Below are 13,434 nucleotides of genomic sequence, written 5' to 3'. Positions count from 1 at the left end.
AACTCCGACGGATCTTCCAAAAACTTCAACATAGCCACTAACTTCAAACCTCACTCAACCCTCAGACAAAGACTGGTACACCCTAAGGACCGACCTCACAAGGGTACCAAGGCGAATGTTATTTACAGACTCAAATGTGAGGAGCCCAATTGTAACAACACCTACATCGGAGAGACAAGTCGACCGCTTAAAGTAAGGTACAAAGAACATTGCCGACCTAGTGCCAACGGCTACTCCTCAGCTATTTTCCACCACCTACAACACAACCAGGGTCACTCTTTCAAACTCGAGTCCACGGATGTCTTAGACCGCGAAACACGCTGGTGGGAACGGGTGTTAAAGAGGCAATATATGAAAGAATGTACAACCCACCCTCAACAGGAAGGGGGGCGTACGGGTCGATCTTTCCGGTACTTGGGATTTGGCACTCCCAGCCCCGAGGACAGACAACACTTAAGCTCCTGTTCTGTATAACAGGAGTTTTCTGACTAATTTGCATTATCTTGTCTTGACTTGTCTGACTTTTGTTCCATTTTCGACTTCCAAAAATTTGTCTTCACTTTATTTGCATATCAATCAAAAGGTTGTGCTTATAAACCTGCATTTCCCCTCTGGTCTCTCAGTCACTGACGAAAGCTAGTGGATACTAGCTGAAACGTCTGACGTTTTCAAAATCATATCCAGTTGCTTGAGTAACTGCTTTTTGGCGTACGTTACTGTGGTTTTTGTTCTTGTACAATATTATGTTTGTTTAAAGTTAAAACTTTTGATCCGACACAAAGATGTTCTCTCACCTAGAGCTTTCGACCCGTTACTCTGTACGTTACTGTGAATTTTGTACTTGTACAATATCATGTTTGTTTAAATTAAAAACTTTAGATCCGACACAAAGAAGTTCTATCACCTAGAGCTTTGGACCAGTCACTCTGGCCTTCCTCAGTCGACTGACCCAGTGAGGCTTGTCATGTGGCTTCTTTCAAATGTGACGTCAACACTGGGTGAACGGTATCTGGTAGACGATGTCGGCCCCCGTCGCGGTTGAGCGAAGACATCGCCTACCAGATACCTTCTTTGTGTTGGATCAAAAGTTGATCTGAACATGTAACTACCAACACAGATGAAGTTTCATGATAATATTTATGTTTATCTTTGCAGGACGATATATTGTTTTGCTTCGTTTCTTCTTGAATAACGAATATTTCCTGTTTCATTGCAGACATAGACGAGTGTGCGTCCAGACCGTGCGGGAACGGAGGGGAGTGTATAGATGGGCTGAACACCTTCACCTGCAACTGCACACTGGCCTTCACCGGGCTACAGTGCGAAAGCGGTATGTCTGTTCATGTTAGTTTAAGTACAGTGGCCGAAACGTACATGTTTCTACACCGCTGCTTTAGCTGTCCTAGCCCTTGCTGCATGATGCTTCATTATTAAATCAATGGTCACAGAACTGCAACTTTGGTCGCTGTATTGTCGCTTAGAACTGGAAAGACGTTGGAACGCTGGAAAGTACAGTATGTGTACTTCAATAAGTACTTCTAGAACACGTATCGTGTAGTCTTGCCTTTTGCCCTAAACTGGTAGCCCATTAGAAATTTATTTTGACGACAACTAGGTGTTGTTTTACTCAGAAAAGTTGGAAGGATTTACCATACGCTGCCGCCGCGCCGCATGCCCGCGAAGCTGGTGTGTTACGCCGAAAGGCGGTTATACCGGTTATACAGATACAGATATGTACGATCTTTACCATGTGACATCAGGGAGAAATGTTCTCACTAACAGAACATGTTTTATCTACTTAGCTGTTGACCTGTGCACGAAGTACGACATCGTCTGCCCCAAACCGTTCTACTGTGTCAACCAGGCCGGGGCCTTCGTCTGCAAGTTTCCGGGCAACGGATACTACCAAGGTAAGTCATCTACCACAAACGACGCAGGAGTGTAGTCACTGATATCCCTGAAGTTACATTTTTTTTATAAAGCAAAATACCATTTTAGACCCCCCTCCCCCGAGTAGCCAAACTTATAAGGCCAATGACCTGGAACAGGCGTCTGTCACCATGGTAACTAGTGTTGGGATGCTTTCAGACGGCAGTAGCCATCTTTCATCAGCTATTGAAAATGTAGTCACGTGATCAGGAGGTTAAAGGTCAACACACACATGACTGGACAAGTGTATTGTATATTAGAGGTCGTCTTTGGCAGCCTAGGACGAACACATAAGATTTTTTTTCCAAATACACGACAGTTACTGTATTCTATGTTGCAGGTCGCAGGAAGAGAAGTGTTCTGCCGTTTGGCGAGTGCAGCAGCGCCTCCTGTCCTAAAGGATGGAACTGCACAAATGCGGACGATGGCTACAAATGCATTCCACCGGAGTAACATGCACCTAGCATTCTTCGGAAATGTGACATCGAGCAAATCATTCAACAATTGTATAGATAATGGCCTTAGCTTCTTTTACTATCATGTGGCCAGAAAATAATACCGACACTGCCAGCATTATTGTTTTTCTTGCATATAACATACTTCTAGTGAATAATGCTTGAAATTCATTTAAATGATCACAGAGATACAAGACTTGGTGGTTGAATGGTATTGCATCCAGTACCATGCCTACCTTGCATGGATGTGGATAGTCTCAACGTTAGCTGTATTGACAACGTGTGTAATTGGTGTTGTTTTTATGGAATGTAGAATAAGATTGACATTATAAGATTATGTGTAACATGTACAGAAAGGTTAGATTTTGCACAAATTGTATCTGAATGTTTTAGAGAGATTCTGACAAATATCTTGGTACTATCGCCTCAAAAGATCTATATAAATGGCTTTATAAAATAAGTACTACCTGTTTTATTCAAATCCATGCTTTTTTTAGAGCGTACCAGGTAAAATCAACTCTCATAGTTACGCCCTGTAACCGAAGAAAAACTGAAACACCTGCATACCTGAAGTGTGCATACTAGTACACCGTGTTACCACATCCTTTAAAATTCATAATCTTTCTCTAAGTGTGGTATTCTTAGTGTATGGACTCATGGGATCCGGAGTTAAGAACACAGACTGCTGATTACATGGCAAGTTGCCCCTCGGCTAGCGCGATGAGGTTTTCCTCCCCGCTCTGTTCCCGGGGTTCCCGCTTCCCCTGCAGCTGGAGGGCCTGACGACGGCTCTCCTCGTTCAGTCCTACAGGAAGAACAACACAGGTTTAGAAAACAATCTCTCTCTCTCCCTACCCCCCTTTCTTTCTCCCTCCCCCCCTCTCTCTCTATATATAATATATATATATCCAAGCAGATACTACGGTGGCAAGCTGTTAGCCATCTATCAATTATCCACCTGCTTCACTATCAGCAGATCTTCGGTGTCTAATGGACACTCCTCTGGCCAATGGATACTACCTTGCCACCATATGATCTGCTTGCAGATTAAGGTTAGACATCCAGGTAATGGGATACATAAGGAAATTGTTACTGAAGTAACTGGAAAGATTTTGAAAACTGCCAGACTGCTCATCAGTCACTGACGAAAAGTAGTGGATGCTACATGTACATGGAACGAACGACTAACAAAAGTTCTTAAAATCTATCCAGTTGCTTGAGTAACAAATAATTTCCTTGTGTATATTCCATCTATCCTATTGTTCAAAAATTATTTGAAGGTCTAACGCAGCGGTACGATTTTAATTCCGAAGAATTTTAAGCAGGATGTATCAGGACCAATCACCGACCAGAATTTAAGGCATGTGGTGACGTGTACAATTTCGTAAGAACTTTCCACCAATCAGAGGCCAGAACGTACTTGCGGTGTCCTCTTTCATCTGTTTGAGCAGCGCCTCCAGGGTGATGCCTTCCCGTGATGCCTCGCGCAGGTCCGCCTGGAGACGGTCCGCAAGGGCGTCTGGGAAAAAATTGTGTCAACTTCAACAATCTACATAAAAACATTACACTTAGAAAAGGGATTTAAACGCGAGTATTTCTTTAGTCATGTAAACCACAGATCACATTGTCGCTAAAACAAGGCACAAGTAGCCCCATAGCCTTTTGGGGCTTTAGGGGCAGTAGAATGTTGTGTCTAGTGCTGGTATTCGAAGATCAAGCCCTTCCCTCTCCTTCCACCATCTTCTACCTCCCCAACCAAACTCAAATAGCAGGTGTTAAAGTCCCTGTCGACATCTAGCTGAAAAAGCCAGGGATCGAACCCGAAGCTTCTTGATCCTGTGTCCACTAATTAACCTAGCCACCCTTCGTTATTCTACCTTAATTTTACCTTCGTTTTTCTGCTGAGCCTCTTTCTTTGCAGAATGTGTCCTGGTGGCTGCCTTTTTCTCAGAGGGTTGGGATTCCTTCTTTAATTCATCTGAAAACAAGAAATCTAAGATATGGAACCTACGGAAAAGGGGACTGATTTCTTATCATGATCACCCATCTACTACTGAGAGAACGATGGAAAGAAATGAATAAATGAATGAATGAATGGATGGGTGGGTGGGTGGAAAGACGGATGGATGGATGGATGGTGGGGTGGATGGGTGGATGGATGGATGAATGGACGAATGAATGAGTGGATGGAAGAATGAATGGATAAATGAATGGATGAATGAACGAATGGATGAAAGAATACATTGGGTGGGTGAATGAATGCAGGCATGAATGGATGAATGAATGAATGGATAAATGAATGAATAATGAATGACTAACCGTCCGGTTCCCCCAGTTCGTCCATGTTGTAAGGTCGATCCATGAACTTTGCCCCCTCCCGGAAGTACTCTGTCTCCTCCGGCAGGGTGTCCACAACTGTCCGGGTGTTGGACGACAGGATCTGGGCCAGAGCAGCCAAGTCTGTATCTGGGGCATACAGATAAAGAGATTTCGGACGTCCGGGAAGTATCTTAAGTTTTATTGACCTTCAGGTTCATCCTATTTTCTGTGCCTGATCTTTTCATCTTTCATCTTGCCTGTTAATCTCCCCCTACCCACTGTGTCTGAGGTATACAGGTATAACAAGAAACAAGAGACTAGAAAAGCAAATGCATGTTTACTTTCACAATTGGTCTATCCTAATGAACTACTGCTCTGTTTCTTTATACTCAAAGAGTCAAACACATTTATATAAAATACATGGTGAGCAGCCTCTCTAGTTCTGCCCTGCTACAAAATGTAACCCAACACCACAGGCTGACTGCTACGTCTGGTCCAGGTCATTGATTTTATTTGTTTGGAGAAGAAGATGAAACAGCAAAAACAATGTGCTGTCCTCCTGCAAAGGTAAACATAATCAGAGTACTTCATTTTGAATCAGAGATTAGAAGAGATTACTTGATTTTGAATCTTTAATGTTGAAAACTTACCATCGGTTTCTTCCTTTGTCTCCTGCACCATCTGAGTCGCCTTTTTCTTAAAGAAGCTCTTGAGTTCCTGTGAAGATCAGATGATGTGTAAGTTTCTTTAGCAATCGGAGATTAAACATCAAATACCCTGGGCCACGACTTAATGACATACAAGTTATAATTGATGTTCACTGAATATACAAACTCACACAAGCCAAAACGTTAAAGTGGAAAAAAAATTGTAATGACGTAATGACCTGTAGAAAATCAACATCCTCCTGCGTGAGCTCGTTCCCAGACCCACGCCCTCGTTCCCGGGGTTTCTCTAGGGAGGCCGCCACGGAGTCCACGAAGTTTTTGGCCTCGAGTTCTTCTGACGGGTCAGTCGGTGGATTTGTTGTCGGCTTTTTCTCCGGAGCTTTGGTGGGGACGGTCTCTGAAGCTTTTTCCTCCTCTTGCTCGGATGAAAACGTGTCTGACAACTTGTACAACTGAAAAGGAGAGAAAAATGTGTTTGATCTACTTTTCGAAATGGTAGAGAGCAGCTGTCAGTTGTCATATAATTATTTTCACTTGTTCCCTACGCCCCCCCCCAAAGAAAGAATAGTGTTGTAGTATCTAAAGCCGTGCTTTATCCAACACCATGCTCAGACACAGTTCTGAATATTACACGGACTCCATGGGTATCCAGAACCGTATCAGGGGCAAAGTTACGTTCTTGGTTACACTATCCAGAGGTCGCGCCTGAACCTAACCCTAACCCTAACCCATTTTATCTAGTTTATCTATCTACGAGTAGTTTAAGGCCGTACTGACATTAAGCTAGATAGGCACGGTTCTGGATAGAGTTATCGTCGGGTCTTCTTACGAAATATCTGAACTCTTGGATTATCTGAAGTGTGGATGTCTCAGGATTACTGATGCTACAGTAGTAGGTATCTTCAACTTCATTTACGCTTAGGGTACCAAGAGGAATTCTAAGCGTTGACCACATCAATCCTACACTTTGTGCACGCGTGATGTTACTAAGATCACCCACTTAAATTCTCCAAAACAAAGAATAACAAAGGGAAATGACGTCAGATGACGTAGTTACTGATCCCTGTTTTGTCTTGAGTACTCACGTTCTTCTGTAGTTCTTCCAGCTGTTCTTTCAGTAACTCAACCTGTGAGGTACAGAAATGTTATTTTAATATCTTAATTTAAAGATACATCGCGACAGAGACGTACTGTATTGTATTCGTATTCCAAATCAGATATGTTAACGATATTTCACAATTAAGGCAAGTTTTCTATCCAAATCCTGCATAATTCAATGCAAAGAAATCACTGACAAAAGAGAAAATGGCCTAGACTTACTTTCTGAGCTGAACTCAGGGATTTCTCACTGTTGTACTTTGGTTTTGCAGGGACTGAAATGAAGACAAAGCGACAAAACATCAGTTTCTTTGTTCCGTATCCATAGTAACGTCCCTATTTGGGTGAATCGACGTCATAAATACGTCACAACCTATCCTCTCAATTGTGGGGCTGATCAAACACATATTAATATAAACAAGCCAATAGTAGAGCAATTAGATGTCGGTGTTACTACTAAGATATTTTCTCCACTTCGCGACGGTACACAAACTCATACAAACTTTATCTAAATTAAGCGTCACCACCACCTCTACGCTAACTGCTTGTGTGTATTGTACTTTGGGCAGAGGTCTTGTCTATTTGCTTTGCACTTGTTTTGCACTTAAGGGTATGGTCTTTGGTCGCCGTATGAACTTACAAGCAGGTTGTGGTAGGACCATGTACCGACAAAAATCTAAGACAGCCTTTTCCATAAATTCTGCTGGGCACATGCATGACCATTGCAAGAATGCATTGGGTTTCCTGTCGTATGACGATGGTATGGCATATGTGACCGGTCTCTCTGTATACCTGTATCTGTATAGCCGATATAACCGCTTTTCGGCGTACCACACCAGCTTCTGTATCTGTATAGCTGGTATAACCGCCCCTCGGCGTAACACACCAGCTTCTGTATAGCCGGGGTAACCGCCGTTCGGCGTAACACACCAGCTTCTCTATCTGTATAGCCGGTATAACCGCCCTTTTGCGTAACACATCAGCTTCACAGGCACGCGGCGCGGCGGCAGCTGGCTACATCACACCGAACGACGTGTTACACCTAACCTTTGAACATTTAACTCTAGCGCTACCTAATGATGATGCCCCTACTGTACTCGGTGACATTGAGTCTTTGAAGTACACAATACACCATCGATACTGGGTGGTGTCTATCTGTTGTTGTAAGTGGTCAAACAATCTAGAACTATCAATCGATTGATTTATATTTTGGCTTCTCCATGTTTGTATGTATACCACTCTGTATCCAGTATACGAGAAATAACACTGGTATCAGTGTCAGGTTGGGTAGCAACGTTTAAAAAATATTGTGGGTGTGGCAGAGCAGTATCGTCAAAATAGTTGTATATTTTGTATCTTGTATCTGTATGGTTGGTTAGCAACGTTTAAACATTTAGTGTGAGACAGTGAGACAAGACAACATTGTCCAAGTAGAGCTAAGTGCAATCAAGGCATTCTGACTCCCCAACAGTGTATAATTCTGCAATATAACGTTACATACAGATGAGTTTACCCCTATCTAAAGATTGCAACCGCTGCTACCAAATAATTGACAGATTTTATGACATTCGTTGTCTTTAAGATTATACTTTGACATCGCGCATCATATTCATATTCCAATTATAAAATCAAGGGTAACACAACTCCAATTCTAGTCACCCAGCGATTGCCGTATCATAGGCCTTTTTTTTGAAGTCTATAACTATAATCAAGTAAGGAAAATTACGAAAAATTTTGACTAACTTGTCAGAGGAAATAACTTATCAAAGATGATCCAATGAGCATCTAGTAGCGTTATTTGCATTTCATTTACCTTATCTGGGGAAACTTTACTACTACTAAGTAGTATTCACCAACTGTCAACGGACATAGTTGTAGACTATGATGATAAGTTAACAGCCTAACACAAATCCTAGAAATCTTAAGTTTGTAGATCCACCTGTTATTTTTACAAAATCTCAATTTCTTTGGCGTAAGAAAAATCTCAGTTGACCCACCTGCAGCACCGTAAACTGCTACCACCAACAGTCCTGCACAAAAGACGTTGAACACAAAACCCGACATGTTTAAAGCCACGAATCTTCCACCGCACACACAAAACACGTCCTCTCAGTCTGTGGTCTAGCTAGAAACTGTTCAAGATCGTCACATGGGGCGGTTTTTATCCTAACGTTACGAACAACTGCACGAGTGTTGTGGAATTTGTGACCCAGCCCTCAAATTCCTCTGCCCGCTGTTTGCCGACTGTAAATGGTTAACTTTTACGTCCTGTGTGAATCATTCAGGGGTTAAACTGGGTAAACAACTGGAGAGTTTTATTGTTCGGTGTTCTACTGTTCAGAAGGACTTCGTAGTCACGATTTCAAGACGAATCGTTTTCTGTCAGCATATCGTCTGAGTCAGACGATATGTTGGCAGAAAACGCTGAAAAAGGGCGCGAATATTTTCCCCGCGCTTCACCTGACAGAACATAAGACGACATGCTGACAGAAAACTCTGATAAAAGGCGCGAATTTTCCCCGCGCTCTACCTGACACATCCTGATAGAAAATACCGAAAAAAGGGCGACAGAAGTAGCATAAAACGATATGCTAACAGAAAACGCTGAACGAAAGAACGAAAAAAGGGCGCGGATTTTTCCCGCGCTTTCTCTGACAGAACAGTCCTGACAGAAAACTCTGAAAAAGGCGCGAATTGCCAATCTGATACAGTACTGTATTGCAGCCACCGAATGATCTGCTTGGAGATTAGTATTTTTTTATGAGTGGGGTTATCATAGAAACCTGACATTCTGGTGGTTAGCAGTGAGCAAACAAGCAGTGAATTTAAGTCGAGAAGCCTGCTTCAAAGAATTTATTTCAAGACAAACTTCCTTTCGCTGTTACCGCCCTTCCAAACCATCTGACCAATCACAGAAGTTGTTAGATGGTTGGAGACCATTCGTTTGGGCCAACCACTGAGGGCGTTACTGGTTCGGTAGGCAGGCGTAGCCGGCCTCCCGGACCTCGCAAATCCAGCCTTTGGCACAGGACTCAGGATTGCAGGTGGATCGGTTGGTCTGGCCCCTGCCTAGCTGGAAACCTACATAAAGAACATACAAAGTTAGTGTCTAATAGACCGAGAGAAAACAGTGCTCATAACGTGTGCATCCATCGATGTCGAGTTTGATATTAAGGAACAGATGTATTATTATACTTCATTTAATAATTATTTATAAACTTAATCATTTCACCACTAACTAGGGCACTCCTATTCCATGACTTTGTTTAGTAACTACTTTTGCCCAGTACCTTGGGTGGCATTCTTACAAAGGTTTGACTATATGTGTGTGTGTGTGTGTGTGTGTGTGTGTGTGTGTGTGTGTGTGTGCGTGATCACAGTACAAGTGACATTTGGAGTATGCACCGATGTCATCTTGTACCTTTTGAAATAAACGTGTCTTCTGAATTTTGAATTGAACACTGTAGTACTGATACCAATAAATGATATTCAGGTACATTTTTGTGATGCAATAATTGAGGGACCGGACATATACCTTGAGGAACGCAAGCGTAGAACCCAGGAAGATCCATGCACTCGAATCCTGTGTCGCAATTGGCTATGGCACAATCATCCTTGTCTGGGTGGAAAGAAATGAGCACATGTCAAGAAAGTTGCAGTTTAAAATGGTATTAAAAATGGCAAGGCTACAGTGCGACTTACTTAGATTAGAATGAAAGCGTACTTACCTTGTATTATCTTGCAGGGGTTAGCAGTTTTTACTTGTATTTCAACCATGTTCCTATCATGCACAATGCTGGTGATGAAAAAAAAGAGTGATCACAAACCCAACTCGCAGTTTTCTCCTTCCCATCCAACCACGCAGGTGCATGAGTAGGCGTTGTGCAAGTCGATACACGTCCCGCCGTTAAGGCAAGGAGAGGAGGCGCACTGATTGATATCTGTATGGAAGTTTATAATAGACGGTTGTATTATTTGTAATGCCTGATGGCTAAATAAAATTGTATCAAAGTTAACAACAACAAAAAAAAAAATGGAAGGAAACATAAGTGTTCTTATAACTGATTTTGTGTGCGAAAAGGACAGAGAAAGTGAGTTTGTGAGATATATTAAGATGGCTCAATGCAGCAGGGTCCTCGCCTCGTCATAGACATTGTTTACCAACAACTTACCAGTACAGGTTGCCACAACATTTGGAAACGTCACCGATCTAGAACCCTGACGGATCACCCATGCGCCGTTGATTTGGTCGGGGTATAGATGGCTGTCTTCCACTGACATGCCGGCCGTCGATGATCCGACTGTCGGTCCAACGAGCCAAGAGGATTGAGGCCCGTAGAAGTAGAGAAAGTCAGTTGTAGTGTCGCTGGAGTACACAGGGCGTCGTTCGTGGGTCTGCTCCGTCAGGGTGTATGTCATACAGGAAGATTGAGTGGATCCAGAGATGGTAATTTGCTGACATTCTGCAAACATCAGCATTTTGGTATCAGATATCAATATTTCAGCAATTGAGGTCAAACAATGAATAGTTGAATGTATTTATGCATGTGCCAAATGATACCTTCAATTTTTGATACATGTAACAGGTATTCAATATACATTTAGCAGAATATGTACATTCTCATGACTTGCGCAAGATTTAAGCCTCCTCCTGTGATAATAATCTGTATGAATTTATAAGATTTACCAGAACACTTTGCTTGAATGTCATGATTCTCGGTCCACTGGTTGTTTGAATAGTGCCTCCAGGTGGCTTGAATTCGGTCAGGGCTCAGGGCAGTGTCAGACACAGACAGACCGGCCCCCTCTGGAGCTCCCACGGAAGGTCCCACCATCCACTTCGAGGTTGGGCCATGGTAGTAGAGGAAGTCAGGCCCGGTGTCGCTGGCGTAAACGGGGCGGCCCTCGTGCTCCAACCGCGTCAGACTGTAGGTGGTCATGCGACTGAGCTGCTCCGTGGCGGAGCCAAAAATGATGATATGCGCGCACTCTGGGGAGTAAGGGTGGGGTGTTGTGTCATAGTGTGTATCTGGTAACTTTATTGATTTGAAAAATATGTATATACCATTTGTTATGCATATAACATGTAATACCATTTGTTATGCATATATGTAACATGTAATACCATTAATTTTGTATACATATAGCATGTATACCATTTGTTATACAATGTCATATAACAAACCCATGTGATTATTTCAACTTTACAAAATAGTGGTGGAATTTAGAGTGTGTTATAGCAACCCCTGGTCAGGCATACAAATTATCTTTCATACTTGAAAAGGTCACGCCTTTCACACATCATACAAAATTGTTTATTAACATTCTCATACAATTTCAATTTAGACATGAGTGATCCAGAACTAATTTCAAAATGAATGTCATACCTGCTGTACAGCAGACATCATTCGGCTCAAAGGGGCTTGGATCAGGAGTCTCATGGCGGCAACCTGAAAAAATGATGAAGGCAATGTGTATTATATTCTTACAAATATAGCAATAGCACATGTAAGGCATGTCCATTGTATACGTATTGTATTGGAAGAGGGAGTTAAGTAATCGCCTGTTTGTAAAGAAACATATGATAAAAGTCACTGACAAAAGAGTGAAAAAGTACTCTACCTAGATTGGTCGGGAACAGGTCGTATCCTTTGTCGTAACCCATCCGATAGAAATTGGTATGTCCGTCATGCCATTTAACCTGCCAATCTAGTATAATGCCCGTGGTTGGTTCAATGGCATTGCCCTTGAAGCCAGACCCCTACAGATAAAAGATAAAACATTAAAGCTCGTCGTCCGAGGCGGAAGGATGCCAACAACAACAACTAACAGCCGACAGCCAACTGAATGTCTTAATAGCGTGGAAAAATAGACATATAACAAGACACAATAAATCTCTTAGAAAAAAAGATGCCTGGGGTATTTCTGATCAACCAAAAATGTCCAATGGATGGACGTGCGTATCCTGCTAAAGGGATATCAATGGATTTTCTCACCTGATCGCCCCATTTCCAGCTGATTCCACGTTCCACTGAGAGGCCTCTCTCCATCATGTCGGCCAGTCCTTGACACGTCACTGTTGCTACCGAAAACATATTTAACTATGTGACCAGAAGGATACATGTAAGATATCGCTTCATCGCTTTCTTATTATATTCTCTTTAAACATAAGTCATGGCCCTATATTCACACATGTTATGCATGTCAGTAATGAGTAATAGATGGCAAGACCTTTTCAAACGACTCTCATCGTATACGTGATACATGACAGCCTTGAGTAGAGGAGCCCCAATATCGGGCCATGGTTGTTCTAAACCTTGTCAACAAAAACACCCCAGATACTCGGCAGCTAAAATAAGTTTGGACACAAGGGCCAGGTTAGCCGGGGCCTAAGATGAGCTTCGCCCACTAGGAAACAATTTCAACTGTGACCAAGGCTAACAAAACGGGCATTTTAACTTTTCTCTTGCCCGGTTGGCAACATGTTAGATAAAAGTTAGGAATTACTACCGAAGTTTTCTGCTTCGTTACTTTAGAAATGCTCTCAAGAGATATAAGCACATTAGTAAAATCACATAAGCATGTATACTACTAAACGTTTATGATACAATAACAAATCTACTTACGTCGGACTGCCTGTACGCTGCCAAGGCAGCACAGGAGAAGCGTCACTGCGAATAACATCACTCTTGCAGACGTTTGAGTTAGAGGCACCAAGCTCCGCGGCTATAAAAGCACCAAAGTTGATTTCCTGGTCGATAACAGATGCCAGGTTTCCACGCCCAGGGGTTGTTTTTTCCGCGCCATGTATAGCCTGCTTCCGTTGCGTCAGCTATGGTATTTGTCTTCTCCACAAAAATCGAAGTCTTGGATCTGAAATAATGCCCTAACAATTTTTTACTGTCTTGCAGCCACGAAGATATCTGATTGGAGATAAGCAGAGTAGTATGTACGTACTCCGCGTG

General features: G+C 42.5%; 3 protein-coding genes across 3 annotated transcripts in view; 1 reads left to right on the top strand and 2 right to left on the bottom strand.

Annotated features, from left to right (window-relative positions):
* Positions 1-2,887, top strand: part of LOC109468834 — a 9,130-nt gene extending 6,243 nt beyond the window's left edge. The window contains exons 11-13 of the mRNA XM_019767174.1: positions 1,217-1,330; positions 1,803-1,910; positions 2,270-2,887. Coding sequence (XP_019622733.1) covers positions 1,217-1,330; positions 1,803-1,910; positions 2,270-2,382 — 335 coding nt within the window. The 3' untranslated portion in view covers positions 2,383-2,887. The remainder of the gene's footprint in view (positions 1-1,216; positions 1,331-1,802; positions 1,911-2,269) is intronic.
* A 40-nt stretch (positions 2,888-2,927) lies between these two features.
* On the bottom strand, positions 2,928-8,689 carry LOC109468938. Its single transcript, XM_019767318.1, has 8 exons — positions 8,467-8,689; positions 6,692-6,744; positions 6,457-6,498; positions 5,590-5,823; positions 5,354-5,420; positions 4,273-4,362; positions 3,805-3,903; positions 2,928-3,189 (listed from the first exon to the last, which is right to left on the bottom strand). The coding sequence occupies exons 1-8, from the start codon at positions 8,531-8,533 to the stop codon at positions 3,074-3,076; spliced, it is 768 nt and encodes a 255-aa protein (XP_019622877.1). The 5' UTR covers positions 8,534-8,689; the 3' UTR covers positions 2,928-3,073.
* Positions 8,690-9,313: 624 nt separating this feature from the next.
* Positions 9,314-12,134, bottom strand: LOC109468506 (cadherin EGF LAG seven-pass G-type receptor 3-like). Its single transcript, XM_019766749.1, has 7 exons — positions 12,092-12,134; positions 11,857-11,919; positions 11,157-11,459; positions 10,642-10,932; positions 10,297-10,410; positions 10,005-10,088; positions 9,314-9,550 (listed from the first exon to the last, which is right to left on the bottom strand). The coding sequence occupies exons 1-7, from the start codon at positions 12,132-12,134 to the stop codon at positions 9,435-9,437; spliced, it is 1,014 nt and encodes a 337-aa protein (XP_019622308.1). The 3' UTR covers positions 9,314-9,434.
* Positions 12,135-13,434: the final 1,300 nt, after the last annotated feature.

The sequence above is a fragment of the Branchiostoma belcheri genome, unplaced genomic scaffold (genome assembly GCF_001625305.1).
Source record: "Branchiostoma belcheri isolate BF01 breed outbred unplaced genomic scaffold, Haploidv18h27 scaffold2, whole genome shotgun sequence".
Classification (NCBI taxonomy): domain Eukaryota; kingdom Metazoa; phylum Chordata; class Leptocardii; order Amphioxiformes; family Branchiostomatidae; genus Branchiostoma; species Branchiostoma belcheri.
The sequence above is the reverse complement of the archived record's forward strand: the minus strand, read 5'-3'. Positions and strand labels throughout refer to the sequence as shown.